At 38.9% G+C, this 26,029-nt stretch overlaps 1 protein-coding gene across 1 annotated transcript in view; it reads left to right on the forward strand.

Annotated features, from left to right (window-relative positions):
- The first annotated feature begins 4,295 nt into the window (after positions 1 to 4,295).
- Positions 4,296 to 26,029, forward strand: part of Pex7 (peroxisomal biogenesis factor 7) — a 60,049-nt gene continuing 38,315 nt past the window's right edge. Inside the window, exons 1-5 of the mRNA XM_042672773.1 lie at positions 4,296 to 4,508; positions 6,765 to 6,822; positions 7,776 to 7,926; positions 16,807 to 16,884; positions 17,232 to 17,340. Coding sequence (XP_042528707.1) covers positions 4,394 to 4,508; positions 6,765 to 6,822; positions 7,776 to 7,926; positions 16,807 to 16,884; positions 17,232 to 17,340 — 511 coding nt within the window. The 5' untranslated portion in view covers positions 4,296 to 4,393. The remainder of the gene's footprint in view (positions 4,509 to 6,764; positions 6,823 to 7,775; positions 7,927 to 16,806; positions 16,885 to 17,231; positions 17,341 to 26,029) is intronic.

Genomic DNA, 26,029 nt, shown 5'->3' on the forward strand with positions numbered 1-26,029 from the left:
CTAAGATTATAGGCATGAGCTACCAGCATCTGGTTTTACAGGCATCTTAGTGTTTATCTGTATGTACAGGAATGTGAATATCTCCATAGACAGAAGTACTGTATCAGGAGACATGTTATAAATATGTACTGTTTTTGGTGATGGTGTGCCTTTTGAAAAGTTACATCGTGGGGGGGGGGGTTATGATGGGAAGGGGAAACAAAGGAGGAGGCAAAAATGCTTGATAAGAAATGTACTCATTATCTTGCCCATGTAATTGTAACTCCTCTGTACGGTAGTTTCACAATAAAATAAAAAAAAATACGTGCTCTAAAAGAAAATTTACATGTACAAATCCTAATTTGGTGTTCAATTTCATCTCATTTAAAGATTTTAGAGTATTGATTAACCTATATAAAGTTATTGTTTTAAAAATTATGAACTATAGACTGTCCCTCAGCCCCTTCAGTGAAACCCACTAAAACAAGAAGGAAGTAGGATTTCTTTAGGAGGTCAAGTTTTAGTTGAGGGAAGGGAGTGTTCCTGAGGCCTTGGTTTCTTCCTGGAGCTTTCAGGGAGCTGACAGCCCAGTTACTGCTCTACTGCTTTGAGCCACAGCACCACTCTGGGGGTTCTGGTAGTTAAGTGGAGATAAGAATCTCACAGACTTTCCTATTTGGGCTGTCTCTGAACTGCGATCCTCAGATCTCAGTCTCCTAGGTATTTAAGATTATAGGCATGAGCCACCAGCGGCCAGCACTCTATAACTTTTCATTTCCCTCCTGTCTCTTAATCTTCCTGTTTTTAGTGTTTGGGTTGTTAGGTTTAAACTTCCTGGAAAATAGTCTTGCTAAGCCTGTGTGGTAGCTCAAGCCTAAAATCCTACCTACTTGGGAAGTGAGATCCAGGGACCACAGTTTTAGGCCAGTTCAGGCAAAAAAACTTTTTGATCTCAACCATCTCAACTAATGGTTGTATGCAGTAGTACAAATCTGTTGTCCCAGCTTTGGGCAAAGCACAATGGCTGGGAACAGTAGCATGCATCTGTCATCCCCAGAGATGCAGGGAAATGCAAGTAGAAGCATGATAGCCCAGGAAGTCTGAATATAAAATGAGATCCTCCTTTAAAAATAGGTGATGGATAAGAGCTAGAAGTATGGCTTGTGGGTGAGCATGCACCCCCCCCCCCCCCCCGGCCACTTTCTTCTTTTGTCTTTTTTCTTTATTTGGTGGTACTGAGGATTGAACTCATGACCTAGCCCTTGCTAGCCAGGCTAAACCACACTACCTAAACCACACTCCCCTCTCTCTTTTGCTTTAATTATTTTTTTTTAGATAGGGTCTTATATTTTTGCCCATGGTGGTCTGGACTGTGTTCTTACTACCTATGCCTCCCTTGTAGCTGAGATTATAAGCATTCATCACCACGCTTGATGCATTACTTTCTTTAAAATGTACATGCAACAAAACTGTGTATATTCTTAATATTTGGATGAATATCTCCAAAACAAATACTAAGAGTTCAAGGAAATAAATTCAAGGTCAAGGTATTTTTTAAAATTTTGTCATACCATTGGGTGAAGCTATTTAAAGTCAACTAATCACTATGTTGTTGCCCATGAAATGAAGAATTCAAGTTTTGAGGTAAAGCTTGGCTACCATCTGGTGGTCTTATACTAAATAAGAATAACCCGTGATTATTTATATTTATTATTATTATTTATAACAAGTTTTAGAGCCATAATATTAAGAGATTAAAAAAGGTGAGACCCCCCATCATACCTATTTTACAAATGAGAAAATAGAAAAACAAAATAGTAAACAGCTTTTTCTCAAGACACTTGATCATTACAAAACTGTCTTAAGAATGGTTATCTTATAGACACTTTATGCCCTAGATTTCTACAAAAGGGGGTGACCCATATGATTACTCAAGATAAAGAGGGGATAGGAAAGAGGAAAAACTCATAGATGCAGGTGCCTGTACTGGGGCTTGAACTCAGGGCCTCAGTGAGTTCTATCCCTTAGCTTTTCTACTCAAGATTCACACTCTACCACTTAAGTTACAGCTCCACCTCTGGCTTTTTGGTGGTTAATTGGAGATTAAGAGTCTCATGAACTTTCCCCCTGAGCTGCCTTTGAATCTTGACCCTCAGATCTCAACCTCCTTAATCCGTGGGGGTTACAGGCAGGAGTCACTGGTTCCTAGCTTACATGCTTTTGTCAAGTTGGAAAGTGCAGTGCTAGAGATGGAGACTTTGAGGATGTATCCAGGCTTGGTGGAGAAAATGAAAGAGGACTGAGAGTTCACGTGTAGGTTGGGAAGGCAAGGCTTTCCCTGCGTAGGGGCTGCATTAAAAAACAGAAAAGGCTGTGGGTGTATGGAACAAAAGAAGCTTTCAGAGAGAATCTGAAAGCAAATGCTTCTTAGTGAGATGAGGGAGAGGAGATTTTACTTTCATTTTTTTTAGCTTTTTGAAACTTTTAGCCAATCTCAGTAATAGTGAATTTTGGTCAAGAGAATATTTGCATAATTCTAAAGCTTTTCAGTTAATTTAAGGCCACTAACTGTCACTAGGTTTTGTTTTCAATATACTAGACTTTTTAAAAAATGTACTTTTTAAGTAATTGGAAGAGTTGCCAGACATGTTTAAAGTAGTATGATACAGCTTTCAAATGTTAAAATTTCAATATACATGCTCTTTTTCTATCTAGCCAATTATCTATAATTTCTAACCATGTGTTAAATTTTTAGTTATTATAGAAATGGCATCTACATTTTCTATCTTTAGCCTCCAGGTTGAGGTTGGCAGATCTTAAATAAAACTTAATCATTTAACATCTCACATCTGAAAATTCCCACAGTGCCTCAGTATTTACACTACAGTAGAAATCCAATTTCTTGGTGTGATATGGAAAATTTTCCGTGATCTAGCTCCAGTCCAACACTCTAGTCCCTCCACAATATATGCTCTTCACCATATCTTGTATCAGGAAGCCACCATCCTCTATGGATTATGGAGGCTTATGTGTCTTGGGTCACTCAATGATTCCAACTTCTTGTTTATTTAAAGAAAACCTATCCATCTCTATGCACTCATATACATACACACACACACACACACACACACACACACACACACACACACACACACACACACACACACATATATTCTGAAGCTTTTCTTGACATTCCTCCTTCTCCACCACTAATTAATTTCCTTCTACAAACACCCAGACAGGACCTGCTTATACTATTAACTTCTCTTTACAAAACTTAAAGCTGTTGAGGCCATGAGCCGTCTGTTATTGCTATGAATCCCAAGGGCTTCACTCTGGGCTTCACAGACAACTAAGGTGATAATGTGACTTGGTTTGTGCCTGTTGACCAGTTTAATTATTAATTACAATCTCTGAGAATTGCTTGATTTGGGGTAAATTACGATCATCCCCTACACAGCACACATTTGGCAAATGCTTGAAAGTATTAACAGTTTTCCTTAATTAGTTCAGTGTTGAGCACTTAGTACTACACTATATATAATACATGATATACATACATATACATATATGTACATAATTTCACTGTGCACACAGTTTCTCTTTTCTTTTGGCTGTATAGGGGTTTGAACTTGAGCCTCCCTCGAGGGATCTACCATTTGAATCATGCTCTTAGACTTTTTGTTTTAGTTTGTAGATGAGGCCACAGACAACAATCCTCTTTACCTACTCTCCCAAGCAGCTGGTATTACCACCATGTTCAGCTTGTTGTTTGGAATGAGGGTCGGTTAACATTTTGTCTTGACTATACTCAAACATACATCACCTTCTAAGTTGCTGAGATTACAAGAGGTGGTCCACAGAACTCCGTCATAGGGGGGGGTTTAAATAAAAAATATTTTTTATGATAATCTTTCCCTCTTAGCTTCAATGCTGCCTGACACCTGCTCCTGTTACCCTGGCTAAATGACCACTCATTCACTGTCTTTTGCACTAGCTGCATGGTTTCAGAGTTGGCTGGAGCTGCTCATCTTTCATAACCACCAAGAAATGCCAGTCTTTCAAACGTCCAAATTAGCTTAAAAAATATCCCACAGTAGAACCTGAGATGTAACAACGAAAACGGTCAGAATCTCCAGAAACTCAAACTCCCCACCCAGTTGGAGCTTGGGGGCAGGTGCAAAAGAGTTTTGCTTTGCCCAAAACAAAAATGGTCTCCTTCGGGCTCCACGCCCTCTCCCTGGCGGACCAATCAAAATGCAGGCTTCCAAGACCATCGTTCTCACTTCCGCTTGGTTTTGCCGGACCACAAACTTCAACCAGCGAGTTGCCACCGTGCGCCTCGGACTCGGGACGGCTTCCGCAGCCGGGACGGCGAGGCCGAGGGGCGGCGGCGGGAGGGCGGGCGGGCGCCATGAACGCCGCGCGGACGCTGAGGGTGCCGGGCCGCCACGGCTACGCCGCGGAGTTCTCTCCGTATCTGCCGGGGCGCTTGGCCTGCGCAGCGGCGCAGAACTACGGCATCGCGGGTGAGCGCGCGCCGGGGCGGGGCACGGGGGAAGCGCTTCCGCGGGCGCGCGGTGCCGCCAGCCGCCGCCAGGTGGCAGCAGAGGAGCGGGCCGCGCCGAGCTTTCTCACCAGCCAGCAAAGCCCGTCGTCCGGCCCCTTTTGCTGTGGTTACCAGCGCCCTCGCCCCCGGACGTTCCTGCTCAGTGCACGGCCCCCTGTCCCTCCTGGCCCACGTGGTTGGTGGCCTGGATCTGTGCGGGGGGCGCGGTGCCTTACTCCAAGGCACCAGACCGATTGGAGGGTGTCTGTGGGATCACCCCGGTGCCTGCCTTCTGCTTCTCATTTGTAGTCCCAGCTGCCCAGCAGGCTGAGATCCGGAAGATCAGGGTTTGAGGCTAGCCTGGGCTGAAAAGGCCGTGCAGTCTCCAGATAATCAGCCAAAAAGTCCGGCTGGAGGAGGAGCTCAAGGGGTAGAGGCTAGCAGTCTGGATTCCCTGAGTTCAGACTCCAGTACTAACATGAAGAAAAAGAAAGAGAACATTTTTCTTTTGTGCCTCATGTATATAACTGCAAGTGGCTGTCAGGAGACTCAAGCTGCGAGTGACCCGTGAATTGGATGGAATGGCAAAGGCCTGGGCCCATGATCACTTTTGCTTAACTTACTGTTATTATTTCTCATTAATGATTGCAATATTGGGAATTGAACCCACAGCTTCATGCATGCTAATGCAAGCACTCTACTACTTGAGACAGGCCTCCCAGCCCTTTTATTTGTATTTATTTTTATTGCTTTTATTTATTTATTTTTTGAAATAGGGCCTCACTCACTTTGCTTGGACTGACCCTGAAGTCTCTATCCTCCTGCCTCTGCAGTCCAAATGACTGGGATTACAAGTGTACACTACCATACCTGGCTAAATATTTAGTATTTGTAAACTTTTATCTAGGGAGTGATTATCTGGTTTTTTTTAAGCTTTCCATCTGGCTTTACTTTTACTTTTTTTAAGTTTATGTTCTGGCTTTTGTTATACTCTGAAGCAAGATGGATGCTGTCAGTAATCCATAGTGTTTTTATTTAGTCCTACAGTAGGAAAAAAATATGCTGTGTAAAACTTGGAGGCAAACATTTCCTTTTATTTTTTAATCTGTCATGGGGCTTGAACTCTGGGCCTGAATGCTGTCCCTCAGCTCTTCAGCTTAAGGCAAGAACTCTACCACTTGAGCTACAGCACCACTTCTGGTTTTCTGGTGGTTTATTAGAGATAAGAGTTTCACGGACTTTCCTGCCCAGGCTGGCTTGGAACTGTGATCCTCAGACCTCAGCCTCCTGAGTAGCTAGGATTACTGGCATGAGCCACTGATGGTTGGCTTTCCTTATATTTTCATCAGTGGCTCTTAGTGCTTAATCACAGTTAAGCCTGAAGTATTACTTTAAATCATTTGCAAAATCTCTTGAGTGGAATTGGTGGGTTTTTTTTTTAAGTCAGTCATGTTTAAACAGGAGAGTACCCCATCCCCCCTTTTAAAGATAAATGTAAACTTTCAAATACATTAATCTTTCAACAAAATAATGCATTGCTGGTAGGTAACTGATATAATATTTTTTCCTACCAAGTGCGTGGTATTTCCGCACTCATATTTTAAGTCCATTGTTAAATCTTTTTCATCTTTGGCAAGGCAGCATGATTTAGTAGAAGAATCACGATTGGAGGGGACTCCTGAGTCTGAGGATTCTCATTGTCAGAAGGAAAGGTAACAGGAAAGTTTGTGTGCCTGCCACCTTGCCTGGTACCTTGAGTGAGTACTCAACGTGTCTTTTCCCATCAGCAGTTCAGTGTCTGGATTCCATTTAGGTAAAATGGTTAAGTTGAATATGAAATGACTGAAGCATAGTATGAAAAATTTAAAGCTTATGCCTATTATTCTAACTATACAGGAAGGTAGGATCTGAAGTTTGTGTTGTAAAGTTAGTCTGGTCACCAAAAAGTCCTTGAAACTCTTATCTCCAACTAACCAGCAAAAAACTGGAAGTGGAGGTGTGTTTCAAGTGGTAGGGCACCAGCCTTAAATGGGCAAAAAAAGAAACAAGAGGCCTGGAGTTGAACCCCCAGTAGGGTAAAACAAATATGAAAATTTTAATCCTTTTGTATACATAGTCCCAATACTTGAGAGGAATTCTGTAGTAGTAAAAAATCAGGCACTCACTTAAGATGACTTAAATGTTTCCCCTGACAACTTCAACAGCATGACTTTGAGTTTGCTTTTTTTCTCATCAGGTTGTGGAACACTACTAATACTTGATCAAAATGAATCTGGGCTTTGTATTTTTAGAAGGTAAGGTGGTTCTAATTATTAAACTTATATTCTCTTGCTAGTAACATCTTTGTAGAATTAGGTTTTGGACCTTTCGCATAAGTAGGTCTTAGAATTTGCATTACAAAAGAAACTTTAGCATTTGAATAGAATAGAAATAATTTTTGCCATTAGGTTAGGAATATGCCATGTTCTCACTTTTTTTTTTGCAAACTGAATCACGTTTACTTTTTGAGTGTCCATTTATAATTCATCAAGTTTAAACAGAGTAAACTAATTAGTGTAGAATAGAACATTGCCTGTCTTTGCTGTCTTAATGTAATTGGACAAGACCTAATTATTCATATTGTATAACAGTGGGACCTCCCTTTCTTTCATGCCTTTTTCTCTGTGGGACTGCTAGAAGCATTAATACTTCCCTCAACATTGGACAGAAGTAGAGAAAAGAAACCAGGTTCTGTCAGAAGCTAACTTCATTCCTAACTCAGGAGAAAAATTGACGGGAAAGTTTAAAATTATTGGTCTAAATTTGTATGGCAACAGGACTTCATACAAATTGTTTCGTATTAGTAATTTGTGTGTGTGTGTGTGTGTTTCTGTGTTATTGTTGTTGGAGTTTGAATTCTGGGCCTCTCTTGCTGGACCTTTTTGCTTTAGTTTAGGTAGGGTCTTGCACAACTTTGCTGAGTGGGCCACTGACTAAAATCTTCCTATCTCTGCTTCCAAAGTAGCTGAGGTTTTCAGTATGACCCACCACACTGGCCTGAAATCTGGTCTGTTCTTTTAGCCTATCTGAACTTGTTTTGTTTTTTGTCAAGTACCTGTTTTACTTCTCTCCCATCGTTGTGAAGATAATATGAGATCATGTGTGTCAAAATACATGAAAAATTGTGCCCATGATAGTGTGGCTCTTGTTCATTCATCCAGTGGTCTGTGTAATTTCTACTTAGGTTTTTTCGCTTGTTCTGTTGTAGCTTCGACTGGAATGATGGTTTGTTTGACGTGACGTGGAGTGAGAACAATGAGCACGTCCTCGTCACCTGTAGTGGCGACGGCTCACTGCAGCTGTGGGACACTGTCAACACTGCGGGGCCACTGCAGGTGTATAAGGAACACACCCAGGAGGTAGGAAGGGAATCTGGGTGTCTCTCTGGGCTGATGGTTCTTCCTTCTTAGACTCTGACTGAAATCTCTTTGGGGCTGTCCATAAGAAGTGTTTTCAGGGGACTGGTTTAAACTTTAATATTTCTTGTACATAGTAGATGTCATTTATTACTTAAGTATTCAAGCAGAAAGTACATCTTGGCCTAAGGATGTGGAATGAAACGAAAGGTCAGGCTTCTCATTAGGCAATCAGAATGCCCCTGGTAGCATCCTGTGGCATCACCCACTCCACCAAGGCCTGTGGCTTTCCTTATGCCAAAAGAACTTGCCTGCCCTGCGGTGCTTATAGGGGTAGGCAGACCTTTCCCCAAGGTACCATGAGATTGTCCTTAGGCTTTAGGACGATACGTGAGGGTTTCTGAAATATATTTCAACAGTAGCAGCATTAAATACTGAATATGAGGCAAATCAGCTAAAGAAAATTTATATCTAGATCTGGCTTGTGTGGCGTGTGTGTGTGTGTGTGTGTGTGTGTGTGTGTGTGGCCTAGGGAATAGTTTGGATTGCAGTCATACCCAAATATGCATGTATTATTAAGGAACATTTACTCGTTTTGTTCACCTGTCTCTCTCCTGCTAATGCCACTTCTCCCCCACACAGCCTGTTTTACGTTCCTGTTGTCAATTTTTTAGTGTATATTAATTGCATCTAGGAGTTTTACTGTGGTCTTTCAGATATACATATACTACATTTTAATCAGAAAACCCTCTCTATTGCTTTCTCTTTGTCAGATCCCCTAGTGCCCTTTTGCTCATCAGATTTCATTAAGATAACTTGTGCCTTTTTTCATACATAGTTGCAATGTATTGAAATTATTCACCCACCATCATTTTCCCCTCATTTGAATCCTCCAATTGTGTTCTATGGGTATATATGAAAATATACTTATGTATCTATGTATGTTTACATATACACGTACTGTTCATGAATATATATGTCCTTCCATAAATAAGCAAAAACATGCAGTATTTGGCTTTTTGAGGTTGGCTTATCTCACACAAGATGATGGTCTCCAGTTCCATCAATGTTTTCTTTATAATTGCATAGTATCCCATAGTATACGTGTTGAGATCTTCAGCTGACTGGACGACTGGGTTCTTGGAAATAGAGATGAAATAGACATGGGTATATTGGCATATTGCTTGTATATTGCTTCACTCTCCTTAACATATATGCCCACTAATGGTACAGTGGGGTCATAAGGAAAGTCTCCTTTTAGTTTTTTGTGTAACCTCCATACTGATTTCCACAGTGGTTGCACTGGTTTCATTCCTACCAATAATGTAGCGAGTTCCTTTTCTCTGCATCCTGGCCAGCATTTGTTTTTTGTTTTCTTGAAGATTGCCATTCTGATTAGAGTGAGATGAAATCTTAGTGTAGTTTTTTTTTTTTTTTTTTTTTTTTGTCGGTTGTGGGGCTTGAACTCTGGGCCTGGGTGCTGTCCCTCAGCTCTTCGGCTAAGGCTAGCGCTCTACCACTTGAGCCACAGCACCATTCTGGTTTTCTAGTAGTTAACTGGAGATAAGAGTCTCAGGGACTTTCCTGCCTGGGCTGGCTTTGAACTGCCACCCTCAGCTCTCAGCCTCCTGAAAAGCTAGGATTACAGACGTGAGCCACTGGTCCTCAGCCTCCCAGCCTTAGTGTAGTTTTGATTTGCATTTCCTTATGGCTCACAATGTTGAACATTCCTTCATGAGTCTATTACCTATTTCTATTTCATCTGAGAACTGCTTTGTCAGTCTGCTTGGCCATATATTAATTAGATTATTTGTTCTTTTGCTGTTCAACTTTTTGAGCTCTTTGTATAATCTGAATATAAGTCCTTTATGTGTTGAATAACTGACAAGAATTTCATTTTGTGGTTTGTATCTTGGTTCCAGTATTTGTTTCTTTTGCTGTGCAGAAATTTTTAATTTGATGTAGTTTCATTTGTCAATTTTTATTTTTGTTTTCTGGGCAATCAGGGTAACTTCCTGTGCCTGTAACTTTGCCACTTTTCCCTGTGTTTTCTGGTAGTAGATTTAAAGTTTCAAGTGTTACTTTGAGATCTTCAATCCATTGGGAGTTGATTTTGAGATTTAGGTCTAGTTTCAGTCTCATGGAAGTCGATAACCAGCTTTGCCAGCACCATTTATTGATGAAGCCGTTTCTTCTCCAGTGAGTGCTACTGGCTATCTTGTTGAAAAGGTCAGTTTGAGATAACCATCTTTCAGATATGGCTGACCAGGCTAGCTCTGAACTGCAGTTCTTAGATGTCAGCCTCCTAAATAGCTAGGATTATAGGTGTAAGCCACTGGCACTTGGTTGGCTTGATTTTTCTGTTTCTGTGAAGAATGACCTTTAGAAATGTGATGGATAGTTCATTGATTGCTTTTTGGCCATTTTAAGGATATTAATTCTGCTAGTCCATGACTGTGAGAAGTCTTTCCATCTTCTGGGGTCTTTGATTTCTGTCTAAAAGGTTTTATAGAGAGCTCTTTGACTTCCTTAGCTAACCTTGGTGTTTTATTGTTTTGTGACTAAAATTGTTTTTCTGACTTCTTTCAAAGAATATTCATTTATTCTGTAGAGATAGCTACTAACGTTTTTAGTGTTGAGTTTATATCCTGTTAGGTTTCTGAAGGTGTTTCCCAGATATAGAAGTTTTTATCTACAAATAGTGATGATTTGAATCTTTTTAATTTCTTTCTCTCATCCTGTTGCTCTGGCTAGGAATTCTAGTGCTGCGTTGAGCAAAAGTGGTGGGAGTAGACACCTTTGTCTTGTTTCTGACTTTAGTGGAAATGATTTCAATTCCCACTCATTTAATATGATATTAGCTATAGGTTTTCATCTGTATCCTTTAGAATGTTGAGGTAGGTTCCTTTTATTTCTTGTTTCTTTAGACTGTTTATCACAAAGGATGTTGTATTTTGTCAAAGGCTTTTTCTGTGTCATTGAGATGATCATGTGATTTATGTTCTTGATTCTGTTCCTGCTATGTATTATTACATTTATTGATTTGTATATGTTGGACTATCCTTGCATCCTTGGGATGAAAAAAATTGATAATTGGGGGCTGGGAAGGTGGCTCAGTGGTAGAGTGCTTGCCTTGCATGCCTGAGGCCCTGGGTTCGATTCCTCAGCACCACATAAGCAAAAAGAAAAAAGCCGGAAGTGGTGCTGTGGCTCAAGTGGTAGAGCGCTAGCCTTAAGCTGAAGAGCTGAGGGACAGCGCCCAGGCCCAGAGTTCAGGCCTCACGACCGGACCCAAAAAAAAAAAAAAAAAATTGATAATTGGGTTTGATCTTTCTAATGTGTTGAGTTTGGGCTGCTAGAGTTTTGTTGAGAATTTTAGCATCAGTGTTCATCAAAGAGATTGGTCTTTAATTTTCCTTTTTTGTTATGCTTTTGTCCAGTTTTAGAATGAGTATAATACTGGCTTTGTAGAATGAATCCTTTTATTTTTCTATTTTATGAAAGAATTTAACAAGCGTTGTTGTTAGTTCTTCTTTTAAGGTCTGATAGAACTCATCAGTGAATCCATCCAGTTCCGGGGTTTTTCTTTGTTGGGAAACTGATTTCTTGTCCTTTGCCTGAAGAACTAACACACACATTTTTAGGTCTTTTACTATGGAGACAAAAGTTACTCAGTAGCAGTGAATATTCTTTGTCTAGATTTTGGCTTCTAAATACTAATTTTTTTCAAAAACGATCAGTGTTCTTTGAAAAATCATTTATTCAGGTCAGGGCAAATACTATACAAGATGAATCAAAGCTATCTTCTTGTGTTAGAAAACAAGAAAAGTTGGATGCCAGTGACAAATACCTGTCATCCCAGCAATAGAGGAGACTGAGATTGAACAAGTAAGTCTCTGTTACATTCAAGAGGGTAAAGAAGTTTGAGAAAGTCTGCTCAGTGGAAAGAAACTGGGCATGGTGAGACATGTCTGTCAGCTGAGGTACTATGGGAAGGCTAAAATAGGAGGATCTTGGTCCGAGTTAGACAAAACTTGAGATCCTATCTCAAAGTAGCCAATACCAAAAAGGCTAGATAGAGGGGTTGGTACAGTGATGGAGTATCTGCTTAGGAGGTACAAAGTACAGAGTTGAAAATCTATCTCCAAGAAAGAGAGAGAAAGGGAAAGAGAAGGAGAAAAAGGAAGGAAGGAGGAAGGAAGGAAGGAAGAGAGGAAAGAAGAGAGGAAGGAAGCGAGGAAGGCAGGCAGACTATAAGAGGCCATTGTAGGCATGTCCAAAATATAGAAGAGACAACTTGAACACACTTTCATTGTCCAAAGATGGGACAATACAAACATCATAAAGAATGACAATAATGAATTGCAGCATCACACATGTACAGACCACATACATACATTATATATATTTCTACTACTTACATGGGATTGTAATTACTAGAAAAAACCTTACCAACATTAAAGATTACTAGGGCAATTGACTCATTTTTCTGAAAATTAATAAATAAAGGTAAGGAAATGAAGCCTTTTCCATTTGAAATTTTGTTGTGAGTAAGCAAAAAGCTGATTTAAAATTGTTTGTAACAGAATCCCACGTAATGTATACAGAAGGAATAACAGAAAGTCACCATTCAGTAGCCCTAATGAAATAATGACTCTGGATGAGGGACATGGTCGGATGCTAAAACTATTAATAGAAGATTGAAGCTTTCTCTGAACAGTCTAGGATCACTAAAAGTGGATCAATCAGAAATTATAAGCCTCCTAATATAATAGGAAGCTAAAAACCTGATTAAGCCATCAGATCTAACTTAAATTTAAAGGAAATAGGAAGTCTAGAGGAAGAAGTTAAACACCACCATGAGGAAACAATTAGCCAAATTCAGAATAGAGGGCATTGGGCAGGATGAATAACTGTGTTTCTTCAACAAATAAATGGCCTAGAAAGGAGAACAGAAAAAGCAAAACCTTAGGTAAAGGACTTAAGAAACATAAAACTAAATGTAAAAGATAAATCTTGTTTGGATATTGATTTTTAGAAAGCAACTATAAAAAGTCATTCTTTTAATAATCGGTACAAACATGAAGATACTAAGTATCAGGTGATATTAGAGGGCTATAGTTAGTCTTGGCAGGGGTGAAAACGACCTTGTGCTGATGTAGAAGAATACCTGCTAAAGTACTTACAGGTAAAGTGGTGGGTGTTAAGATACTCTAGCAGTGATTCAGTCAGCCAGCAATGGGTTAGATGAAACAGATGAGCAAAGTAGATCATTATGGAAAGTGTGGCTGGGCACTGGTGGCTCATGCCTGTAAATCCTAGCTACTTAGGAGGCTGAGATCTCAGGATTGTGGTTCAAAGCCAGCCTGGACAGGAAAGTCATTGAGATTCTTATCTCTGGTTAACCACCAGAAAATCAGAAGTGATGTTGTAGCTGAAAGTGGTAGAATGCTAGCCTTGAGTGAAAAAGCTCATGGACAGTGCCCAGGCCCTGAGTTCAAGCCCCCTGACTGACAACAACAATAAAAAGTGTATAATAGGAGGTTATACTATTCTCTATAATTTTATACATGATTTTAAATCCTTAATGAAAAAAATATTAAGCTTTGTATTGACATTGAAAACCTTTCTGATCTCTTAATAATTAAAAGTCACTGTCTTTTTCTTTTACATTCATACAGATAAGTACGAAAATTTGGGGCGTAATTTTTATTTGACATTTTTTAAATAGAGCAACTTGGAAAGGGAGCAGTTCTGTAAAAAAAAATAGATTAAAAAAGTTCTTTGGGGATGATTTCACTAGTAAAATATGTGCTCTCAAAATGGTTTTGATGAAATTCAGATTTCATAAAGTAGCACAAAATACTATTCAGTAGTCTCCACCCCCATCTTTTCCATTGTCCCAATTAATTTTCTTCACCACTGCTGAGAGAAACTTCATAAAATAGACTTTTAGAAAAACTCTGCTTTTAAAGATTAAGATCAGATTTTGTGGATCTCTCTCTATTTAATTTGACCATACACTTTGTCTACTCTTTGAGTGGGAGTGGTAAGGGAAGTTAAGAATAGGAAAGAGATGGAAGAATACACTAAGAGGAGATAGGGTTTCCACTCAGACTTTTTTCTCTGTGCATTCATTCATTGCAAAAAAGTTTGACTCTACAAGTTTCCTCACTTGGTACAGATGGGAAGATGATCTCTTTGAAATAGAGAGACTGAGGCTGTGTTCATCTCATGTTTAGTGCTTATCGTGGGCTGAGGGGCTACAGTGTTGGGAAGGCAAGGAATGTATCCTTGAGTCTGAGGGAAAAGTAGGAATGAGTTATTCAGGTGGTGAGGCCAGAGGAGTAGTATGGGAAGCCAAGCAAAGAGTGCCCTGGAAGAGGAAGGCACTGAAAACTCTGGGCATAGTTTTTATTGGACAATTTTTAATTAAATATACTATAAAATAGATTAAAAATAAGCTCCTTGGGAATTGGTTTCAGTGATATTATATAGCCTTTCAGAATGGTTTTGATAAGGTTCAGATTTTATAAAGTACATGTAGCCTGTGGGCTGGAACTCAGGGCGTGAGAATGGGCAGCACCAGAGCTAGGACCAGGGTCTGACATGGGAGGTGCTTACTTGGCTAGTTTAATTTAATTTGGTCATTAAGATCATCTGATAGTGTAATGTTTTAGAACATAAAATGAATGCAAATTCTTTAATGTACAAGACAGAAAATTTTCATCTCTATTTTCTAGAACCTTAATAGTTTTATTGAAATTTTTTCCTAGCGTTTTTGTTGGTTGCTGTTGTTTTTATGTAGTCTAGGGTAGTCTTGAACTTATAGTTCTCCTGACTCAGCTTTCTGAGTGGTGCCTTCACACCTGGCTACATATTCCAGCTTTATTGAAATATCATTGACAAATAAAAATTGTATATATTTAAGATGTTTTGATGTAGGTATATCTTATTTCCAGTCAAACTAATTAACTTATTGATCTCCTGATATTAGTGTGTGTGTGTGTATCTATAGATCTACTGTCTCAGCATATTTCAAGTATACATGCATTATTACTAACTATATGTACAATCGAAGACATTGGATATTTAGATTTCCCTTAAATTTTATACCTTTGACCAACATCTCCTCATTGCTCATGATCCATTTTTTTCTGTCCCTCTCACAGGTCCTGGCAACCACCATCTATGCTTCTCTAAGTTGGACTTTTTGGGGTTAAGACATCAAAATTTTATTTATTTATTTATTTGTCGGTTGTGCGACGCTGTCCCTCAGTTCTTCAGCTCAAGGCTAACGCTCTACCACTTGAGCCACAGTGCCACTTCCAGGTTTTTCTGCTTATGTGGTGCTGAGGAATCGAACCCAGGGCCTCATGCATGCAAGGCAAGCACTCTACCACTGAGCCACCTTCCCAGCTTCAAAACATCAAAATTTTAAATAAGGACAAGATCAGTACTATTGATTCTGCCCTCCCCCGCCCTCAGGCTCTCACATGTCTGAGCATAGCATTGGGTAATAGAGCATTGGGTAATAACCTACTTAAGCCACAAAAAGCCTACACAGGCATACACCTACATATATGTGGGCAGTTTAAGACTGAAAATAACCCTCTGGCTGATCCTATTTAATGGTATGTACTTAGATCTGTGTCATTACTACTTTAGTAAATTTGCAGTATTTTGTTAAATTTACTTACAGTAGTGATCTGTGTATCATTTGTTGTGTAAGCAACAGAATGAACAAAAGCATATCCATACATTTTTAGACATGTCACCTAAAATGGTTCACTGAGAGCAGGGAAGCTGAAGTTAAGAGTGGCAGTACTGGGCTGGGAAGGTGGCTCAGTGGCTCAGTGATATAGTGCTTGCCTTGCGTGTATGAGGCTCTGAGTTCGATTTCTCAGCACCACATAAAGCAGAAAAGGCCAGAAGTGGCACTGTGGCTCAAGTGGTAGAGTGCTAGCCTTGAGCTGAAGAGCTGAGGGGCAGTGTCCAGGACCAGAGTTCAGGCCCCACAACCAACCAAAAAACAAACAACAAAACAAAAGATTATCAGTACCAGGTCACTAAAGCTGTTTGCCAAGAGATATAGAAGGACCACTTGGTCCCTAGAAGCTTTTTCTAAGAAAGGCCCAATAGGGATATTAATTGAATTTTAATGCTTTCTGATAAACACTGACTGCACAAGGCCTTTTTAGATGAATACTTTCTAATCTGCTCTGACCTTTCCTTGAGGAGTTACAACAGTGATTTGTTGGTAGGTTCAACAGTACATATAGCTTATTTTGGTGAGGAAGGTTTGGAATGAGTCCATAGAGTGTAATAAGGCAGAATGTGTCCTGCTTATGCATGAATGGGCAAGGTGATTTTTCCATTTCTTTTTTTTTAATTGTGAAAATACTGTACAGAGGGGTTACAATTACATGAGCAAGCATTGTTGCCTCCTCCCCTTACCATCTCTTCCCATCCTCCCCCCCCACTTCCATTTCTCAGACACCATGTTGAATAAGACTTTAGTTGATGTTTATTTGTTTTTGCCAGTACTAGGGCTTGAACTCAGGGCCTGGGTTATATCCCTGAGTTTTTACTCAAGGCTAGCATTCTACCACAAGAGCCACAGCTCCAATTTTGACTTTCTGGTGGTTAATTGGATGTAAGAGTATCAACAGACTTTCCTACCCAGGCTGGCTTTGAACCGAGGTCCTCAGATCTCAGCCTTCTGAGTATAGGATTACAGGCATGAACCACTGATACCCAGCTAGTTGATGTTTTGATGAGGTAAATCAGTTGTTGTAGCTAGCTACTACTGTTATAAAGAGATACAATGCAACATTAAACTTGATGCTATTTTGCTTTCTAAACACTTTAAAATGTTTTTAGGTGTATAGTGTTGATTGGAGCCAAACCAGAGGTGAGCAGCTCGTGGTGTCTGGCTCATGGGACCAAACTGTCAAAGTGGTATGTGAAAGTCTGTATGTAGAAACAAAGTCCTTTTGTCCAGTGCTTCCACTTAGTTGTCTTTTTTTTTTTTTTCCAAAATATCCTTCTGTAGCTTTACTATTATTCAATATTTTTTCAAAAATATGTTAAAACACTAGAACTTAAAATTTTCTACTCTTTTAGCTATGAACTAATAATTATCTTATCATTGATTATGTTGGCCTCTGAAAGACTGTTTTAGTTTATATAAAGTAGATGATAAAAATTCTTGAGGTAGTATGTATATGTAAACATAGTATATTGTACATACTGTAGACATAAGAGCATATGTCTTTCTATTAAATAATCTATTCATTTATTTGTAGTGGGATCCAACTGTTGGAAAGTGTCTGTGCACCTTTCGAGGCCATGAAAGTGTCATTTATAGCACAATCTGGTCTCCTCACATCCCTGGTTGTTTTGCTTCAGCCTCAGGTAAATACTTGTGAATTTACCAAAAATTGGAGTAGCCTAATTTTCCCCGCTAGATGGCACTGTGTGCCCTCGATTCAAAGAAAAGTATATTCCTATTCTTTTAAGTTCTTGGGATCTATCCTTCTTTACCAACTTATTGGCAAGCAGCAGCTGTGGCCCAGAGTACCTTTAAAGGAATCTAACCTTTAAAGACTGGAAAAATTTGAAGATGATAATGTCATAGCTAAGACATACATTTAAAAGAGAAAATCCTTTTCTTTTAGAACAATATTGAGCTTTTGAAACACACAAAGTTTGTCACTGAACAGGTCAGGTTTGAAACTGAAGATCCTAATGCACAGACCTTGTGCTTTACAATTGTGTCCTTAACTAAAAGCCAAAGCCTTAGAATCGAATATACTAGGCAAATTACTATCTTCAGATCATAATGACTTGTTCGTAGCTTTTGTAAATAAAGTTTAATTGGAACATGGTCATATCTGTTTATTTGCATATTGCTTATGGCTGCTCTCACATTAGTGTCAAAGTTGTTAGAGGATTAATAGTGCTCAAATCCAAAAATATTTACCACCTGGTCCTTTATGGAAAATGTATTCTGATACCTCATATAGAACTTAGAAAGGAGCTAAAGCACTAGAAGCTCTTTTGTATAGTTAATTGCTTACGGGAGGAGAAAAGGTGATAGTGGAGAAGGTAGTGTGCTTCTAGTAGCTTTCACTCATCTGAAGTCTAAAGGTAGGCCTTTCTTCAAGTTCACTTTCTTGTAATTCTAAAATTTATTCAAATTTCTGTGAATTCTACAAGTATTAGATTGAAGACACTCAAATGGCAACTTTCAAGTAAATTGTATACATATATATCATTTAGATTATGCAATATTTTGAGATCCTAATAGTAAATAATGGTAATATTTATGTATACAAGCATAGCTAAGAAACATATTTTTCTTGGATTAAAAATTAATTGCATTATTTTTTAAAATAAAGAACTGTATACCTTGTAAACATATAAAACTAATACTATTATTTTTTAAAATTCGTATGTTGTTTGGGCCTTGGCTTTCTCATCTATAATCTGAATTACATTTTTTCCATAGTGTCAGATCATTTTAAGGAGAGCAGTAGTAGATTTGTCCTAGTCCCATGGGGCTTGAATTCTGGGCCTAAGTGCTATCTTCAGCTCTTCAGCTCAAGGCTAGTGCTCTACCACTTGAGCTACAGTGTCACTTCCGGTTTTCTGGTGATTTATTGGAGATAAGAGTTCCATGGATTTTCCTGCCCGGGCTGGCTTTGAACCGTGATCCTCAGATCTCATCCTCCTGAGTAGCTAGGATTATAGGCATGAGCCACTGGCGCCTGGCCCTCATCCCATTTTTTATCTGAAGTTGAATTTCCTCTTAGATCTTTTATATTTCTGTGGCACAGCTAGCCATAAAGTTGGGTGTATGTTAAGTAAATGGAAGCACTATTAATACTCAATATGAAATTATCTCTTTGATCTATGTGTATAACTTGCATTGGTCAGATTTTATGCTTTTAATTCCATGCAAAATAGCTTCAAATTTAATGCAAATGAGTTTCATATTTGTAGTGAAGCAGATTCTAAGATAACCACAGTTCACTTTAGTAATCATACTTTTCTATTTTTACCTTTGATGAAAACCCCTAATTCAGAGAGTCTTGGTACAAGTTAAATTAAAATTCTCACAAGCATATATGTTAGGTTGACATTAGTATGTATTTTCATACAAAAGAGAGATGTTCTTTGGTGCTATATCTTATAGTTTCAGAGGGCCCATTTCAAACCCTGAATGGAATTAGCAGTATCCATCATAAAAATGAATGGAACACATTTCCCTTTCAGTGAAGGCATGTCTGCTGGGAGCTCTAACTGGCAACAGGCACTAAATTTTAACATGAGTATAACTGTACTAAGACAGATTATAGATAGTTTGTTTTAAGTTCTGTTACATGTGATTTTCTTTATAATATTATTTAAGGTTCTAAAATTGAATTTATTTAATCCCTTCTTTCTTCCTTCTGTTCCCTCCCTCCTTCCTTCCCTCCCTCTCTTTTTCCTTTTCTTCCTTCCTTTCTTCTTTCCTTTTTGTGTGTGTGAGCTGAATTTGCCACATGCATGCCAAGCACACATTCTATGACTGAGCTACACCCCTAACCCACTTTTGTTATTTTTTTATTCTGGTGACCAAACATAAAATCCAGTGATAAAAATTATGAACTAATAACAGGTACATTTATTTACATATCAGCCAGAATTATGTGTATTAGTCCTTTATTTGGGTTGAGTCACATATAACTCCTTTCACATTGAACTTTATGTAATATTGTATACACATATATATTTGTATATGTAATATTTACCCTGGATAGTGTATATAGAATATTCAGAGACCATCTTTTCGATTATATTACCTTAATGTGTTATATTAGAAATACAAATACTTGGGAGGTGGGTGGGGAAACTGGGGGAATATTTGTGGGATTTTTTTTTACTTCCTCTTGGCCCCCAGCTGTGACAGATTTTGATAAAAGGAGAAATAATAAAAAGATAAACCGTAAAAAAAAAGAAATACAAATACTTGTCATATTAATTGGGAATTCTTTTGTAAAAAGTGCACAAAATTTGGCCATACTGCGTTAAGGAAGAAGGTAGATTTGTTTGCTGACAGAGTTGCCAACTCTTGAACTAGATCTAGCTTTAGAGGCAAAGCTGGATATAGATAGGGCTCTGTCTTTTGTCTTTTGTAAGTTACCAGATGATGGCAGTAGCTCCCACCCTTCCATTCTTATGATTTCTGACTAACAGGAAAAGTGGAAGGTCCTCTCTCAGACATTCAGGAGAATTTTACTTTGTCTCATTGGTTCAGTGTGTCCTTGTGGTTGTTTTATGTTGTTTTAATTGACTTAGATCCAGCTTAGCTCCTGCAGTGGCCGGCAGAAAATGGGAATGATACCCAAACTTCAAGTGCTGAAGATATGAGGAATAAATCTTGATTAAGTAGAAGTAGGTGATTAGATTCCAGGGGGCCAATGTGCATTATAATGGTTGTACATTTTAGGCTTCAAATAAATCACAGGGGATTTGAGGAATCAAACCAAACACTAAACCTACAAGCTATGAAATGTGTTTGTTAAAACAAAGCAAAACAATCAACAAAAATAAACTTTTTAAAACTTGCCCCTTGAATCAGATCCAATAATGCTGTTTAGAAGTTTTTGAAAACTCATTAAAATGTTGATTTATCATGTGTGTCATTTTCCTGAAATATTTCTTCATGATAATTTTCAAATATTAGCTATTTCATTAAGTTTGAAAAAATTGGACATTTCTTCCACTCTGCAAAAATACCAGAAGGAGTTGTGGTATAGTAAAAACTTAAAGCAAGCTCTAAAACACTTAATGTGCCTTGGTCACTTCAAGGGAGGCCCCCCAAAAAAGTTGCCTGCCATGTCATATGCAAGGCATTAATAGGCAGGTGAGCTCCTTGGCAGATTTTCTTTGCACGCCTTGTTTCATGTATTTCCTATAGCATTTCCATATCCTCTTATTCAGTCAAAAGCCTTCCACAGATGAATACTAAAGTGTTTTTTACTGTTATTTCGTATGATCTAGAAGTACCCGCTTATCTGAGTTTCGAAAACACATCCATGGTTCATTTTGATGTTTGAAAAGAACACTCATCTAGCCCATGTATTTATTAAATACATGTCATTTGCTGGGCATTGGAGATTCAATGAGGATGAAAGCAAAGTTCCTGTCCATCAAGAACATATCATCTAGTGAAAAAGGGAGGTACAAACAAGCTAGTGGTGCTGATACACAGTGGTTACCACATGGACTTATGGGCTTCCTAGCACCATGTTCTTGTTTTGCGATGGTGTGACATTGGTCATGCTACTTAGCCTTTCTGTTATTTCTACAAGAAGGGCAATAATAAGACCTATACTATGCAGTTTTGAGGATGCTTGAGTTCATGTACAGGAAGGACTTCAAATGGCTGCCACACACAGAGAGAATAAGAACCCTAGAACTGTTACCTATTTTTATGATAACATGAATTCTGTGGAAATGTATAAATGAACTTGTCAGGGCTAGTGGTCTTCAGGGATGCTTTCCTCAGGAAAGAATGTCCAAGCTACTGCCTTAGGAAGTTAGGAGATTCTTAGGATGGAGGTAAAGATGTGGGCTGTGCAGAGAACAATATATTTGAGGAGCATCAGAATGGCCTTTGTAGTGCACATGTGCAGCTAGAATGACTATGAGAACAGATGCTTAAAGTAGCTTGCTCTGTACAGGCTCTGTACACAGTGTGTAATAAAAGATAGTGCTCCAGGAATTTTAAAAAGTTACCAATCACTAGATTCATTAGGGAGCCTGGATAACAACTGAATTCTGGGCTTCACCCAAGTTCTGCTGAATCAGAATGCCTTTTGGGAGGTGTATATTTCATCCCAGTTGAATCAAGTGATCAGCTGTATTTGGAAAGCACTGTATTAGTTTCAGCTCTGTCTGATATGTTAAATAAATAGTTTATATCCACTGATGTGGTGGGAGTTGCCATGTTTGTTTTCATAGGAACATAATCATCTAATTTTTGAAAACCCGCAGAGTGGCTTCAGTGCTGAACTCAGAGATAAGGTGGTTTCTTAAGTTTGAGAAGTTTTGGGGTTTTTTTCCCTCCTCAGTTTTGTAATAATCTTCAACATCTTTTTTTTTGCATTTTTTATTGTAAAGGTGATGTGCAGAGGGCTTACAGTTACAGTAAGTAAGGTAATAAGTAAATTTTTTTTTGGGGGGGGTCCGGTTGTGGGGCCTGAACTCTGGGCCTAGGCGCTGTCCCTCAGCTCTTCAATTCAAGGCTAGCGCTCTACCACTTGAGCCACAGCACCACTTCTGGCTTTTTTTCCCCCCTGCTTATGTGGTGCTGAGGAATCGAACCCAGGGCCTCATGCATGCAAGGCAAGCACTCTACCACTGAGCCACCTTCCCAGCCCCATAAGTAAATTTCTTGTCAAACTTGTCACCCCTTCCCTCATTTTTCTCCTAATTTCCCTCCCCCTAACCCACACCCCCAAGTTGTGCAGATCATTTCCAACATATTGTCTTGTGTATATCGCTGTTGCATTGGCTCCCCCCATGTCCTTTGTTTCACCATTGCTTGCTATAAAATACACCATAGTCTTTGCATAAAAACAATCTCAATTGCAAAGCTCATAGTTATGGAACTCAACTTATTTCTAATGATAGGATAAAGCTTATATGATAAGCTTCTATGTGTGGCACACATATTGTTAGCTATTTTATTCAGTCTTACATTTTAAGATAATATATGGAAATAAACCAGTTAGGCTACTCCAAGAGTTTAGTCTCCTTAAAGGTTATGTAGGACTTGAATTAATTATCATTAGTGACGTTAAAACCAAAAAGGAAGAGATAAATCTAGGTATATCTTCATAGCAGAGTTCTCAAAGGGTATTTTGTTTTGTCTAGTTCATGAGACAGAAAGGAAGGATATATGAGCTATTTAAATAAAGGAAATTAATATGAAGTAAACTTTCTTTTGAATCATGAAAACTAAATTACTCCTATTACAGACTGCATAATTGCATAAGTCTTAGCTGTGCCTCAATGTGTGGGGTCTAGTAGTAGTTAAAATAAACCTCATTGTATTGTAAGGAAAAGTCATATTTCATATGAGAGACATCTGGCATTTCAATTAGATTAATTTATTTGGGCCCAAAAGTACTCTGTCAGGACTCTGTTCACTTGACAGTTTTAGACTCTGTGTATACTCATTGTTCTTCCTCTTACTTGCTGCATTTTGAAATTAGGCAGAGTCATAGCCTGTACTCCCTGCCAATTGGTTTTGCTGCCAGTGGCAGGTCTGCAGCTGATAAGAGAAGCTGGTGATTCAGGTAGGACTATGGCATCATCAAGGGCCCTGATGAGAGTCTGGCTGGCAGTGAAAGGCCAGGGCCAGGTGTCTGGAGATGGGATTAATATAAATGCAGACGCCCTGGCAGCTGGAAGAGAGTGGAATGTCACACACTGCTAGAAGGCCTCTTTCTTACCTGGGCAACAGAGATGAAGACAGAATGTCAACAGTGTACATTAAAAATGACTTTCAGAGACGTGGGGTTCTTGACTCCTGTACAGCAGTCTTCTTTTTCTGCCCCTCAAGTTAATGCCAGGAGGACAACCTAAGCCATGACTTAAATCTATATATTGCTTGAATATGATGGTGCAGAGCCAGAATATTGTGTGAGAGATACTGATTCACCATCAACCCAACCTTTGTTGTTGAATCTCTTACACACATACCTAACAGGTGTGTACCCTTAAGTGAACAACTTGACTTATTTTTCACAGTGAGCCCATCTGTGTAACCTTTACTTGGCTCAATAAACAGAATTACACCTGAGGACTTCATCTAGTTCGTTATGTCCCTGCTCCTCCCCACTACCCCACCCTCCAGGGCATCCAGCTCTGCCTTCTAATAGCAGAGATTAATACTTTGCTACCTGTTGTATGCTTTTGTGTGTGATATCTTTTGTTCATCCTTCTGTCAGGTGAGACTCACTCATCATAGTGCTACAGTAGATTATTTTTAATCTCCTAGTCTTCACTTTAAATCAATTCACATTCTCAGAGAAGGTAATAGTCAGGTAACATAGCTCATTAGACTTTAGACAATTCTTTAATCAGGGCTATAGAAGACCTCCAAGTTCTTAACTTACTATTAAATTGTATCTGGTTTTGAAAGCCATTGGTATGTTAAAGAGGAAGCCTCATGTTAAATCAAATGTTGGGATTTTTTAGAGACAGAAACTTGGGGAGCATACCGTCTACTCCCTCTATGATAAGAAACATCCTTTCTACCCGCAAGTGATAGAACTAGAGCTGTTGTAGGTCCTTGGCACATTTGTTGAAAAGCGTACTGACAAAGGGAAGGGTTGTTTGAACTGCCCCAGGACAGTGTCTCTCATCTGAATTTGTCACTGCTTGGTAACTTGACTGTAGGCTTGCCTTCTCCATACAGTAAGACTCTTGGCCACCAGAGGCACCATGGCTACTTTGACCTTCCAGCTGCAGAGTGATCCTGTGTGGAGAATTACTTGGAGAAGGGAGTGTGCTGTTCCTAGAAGAAAGTTGTTGCTAGCCATCCACATCACTTTGAGATAGACACGAAAGGCTAGAGCAAGAAAGGAAAAGTCATTTCATGAAAGCTGTTTGGAGTTCTGAAACACGTTCTCCTGACTGGTGGCTAAACTGGAGACTGATTATTTTTAGGGTGCCTACAGGTGTTTGAAGCTCTAACCTGAACCAGTTCAGAACTGATTCTCTTTGTATGTCCACACTCATCGATCCCTTTCATCCCTATTGTCCTTAGATCCAAAAAATGCCAGTTACTTTCATCTATCAAAGTGTTCTTCAACCTTTTATAAAGTACCTGGATGGTGTTTTCAAATGAAAGTGGGAAAAGATCTCATATGTATGCAAGGAATAGTATGTATTTATGAATCCATAAAAGTACGCCGAAAACGTATGAAAGAGATGCCTATCAATTCCTGATTGCTGAACTCTCAGGGTGTGGAGGGAGGTAGAATGGGATTGGGAACACAATGGAGATTTTAACTTTATCTGTGGTGTGTTAGGAATTTTATTTTAACATAATTCAGGAGAAAATAACAAAATGTCCCAATGACAGAGAGAAAAAACACCTCTCTCTGATTTATAGAAAAAGTAAGCATGGACTATATGGCGTTTTTCTAGGACAGCATGAGGAGGTGGCACAGAGCAGTGGTTCTGGTTCAGGTACAGGTTCCATTGCCTAGTGTCCCAGGCTCCATTTTCCTCATTTGTAAAGACTAGAGCAGTTGCTTTGATAGTATCATAATTCCTGCTTCATGTCATTACTGTAGTATTTTATAAAAAGTTAATATGCATAAAATGTTTAGAACAGCATCCAATGCATAAGCATTTAGTAAATATTACCCGTTATTATTAATGGGGACAGGAATGACTTCCGAACATGGGCGCATGTGTCTCATTTTGTTTTTCTTGAACAGTAAGGTTATATGGCATATGTGGCATATACTAAGCCCCACTGCCTTACCTTGTTTCAACCTTATAGGTAGTTCTTCATAGGTATGGAAACCAAGGGTCAGTAAAGTAACTTGATTAGACATCATCAGCCAGCAGATGATCCAGTGGGATTAGAACCAGGCTCTGGAACTTCAAAGCCCCTGTTTTTCCTCTTGCCCTGTTTTCTTGCAGTGCTGAACCCTGGGTCTTGTACATGCTAGGAAATTGCTCTGCCATGGAACTCAGAGCTCTAGTTCTTGACCTCAACATTCATTAATGGCACACATGCTTATCTTTCTTATACAGCTTCCAGAGAAGTCAAAAACATTGTCTAAATTTAGCTATTTGATGTGATGATGTGATTTAGAATTGGGTATATAAAATAAGTAAAGGTCAATTTTAATAATTAGCATCTTTGGTTACCATATGTTATAGTGTCTACTCTGTACTAGAGACCATGGCTAGTGCTTTACAGAAACTGCATTCTAGTAAATTCATATTTCTAGCTTTTATTTATCCTGTCATTTTTTTCATTTTATTTCTTTCATAGTTTAGAAAAATTGAAAGCAAACCGCATGCTTAA

The sequence above is a fragment of the Dipodomys spectabilis genome, unplaced genomic scaffold (genome assembly GCF_019054845.1).
Source record: "Dipodomys spectabilis isolate Male_0828 unplaced genomic scaffold, ASM1905484v1 ptg000001l, whole genome shotgun sequence".
NCBI classification, from domain to species: Eukaryota; Metazoa; Chordata; class Mammalia; order Rodentia; family Heteromyidae; genus Dipodomys; species Dipodomys spectabilis.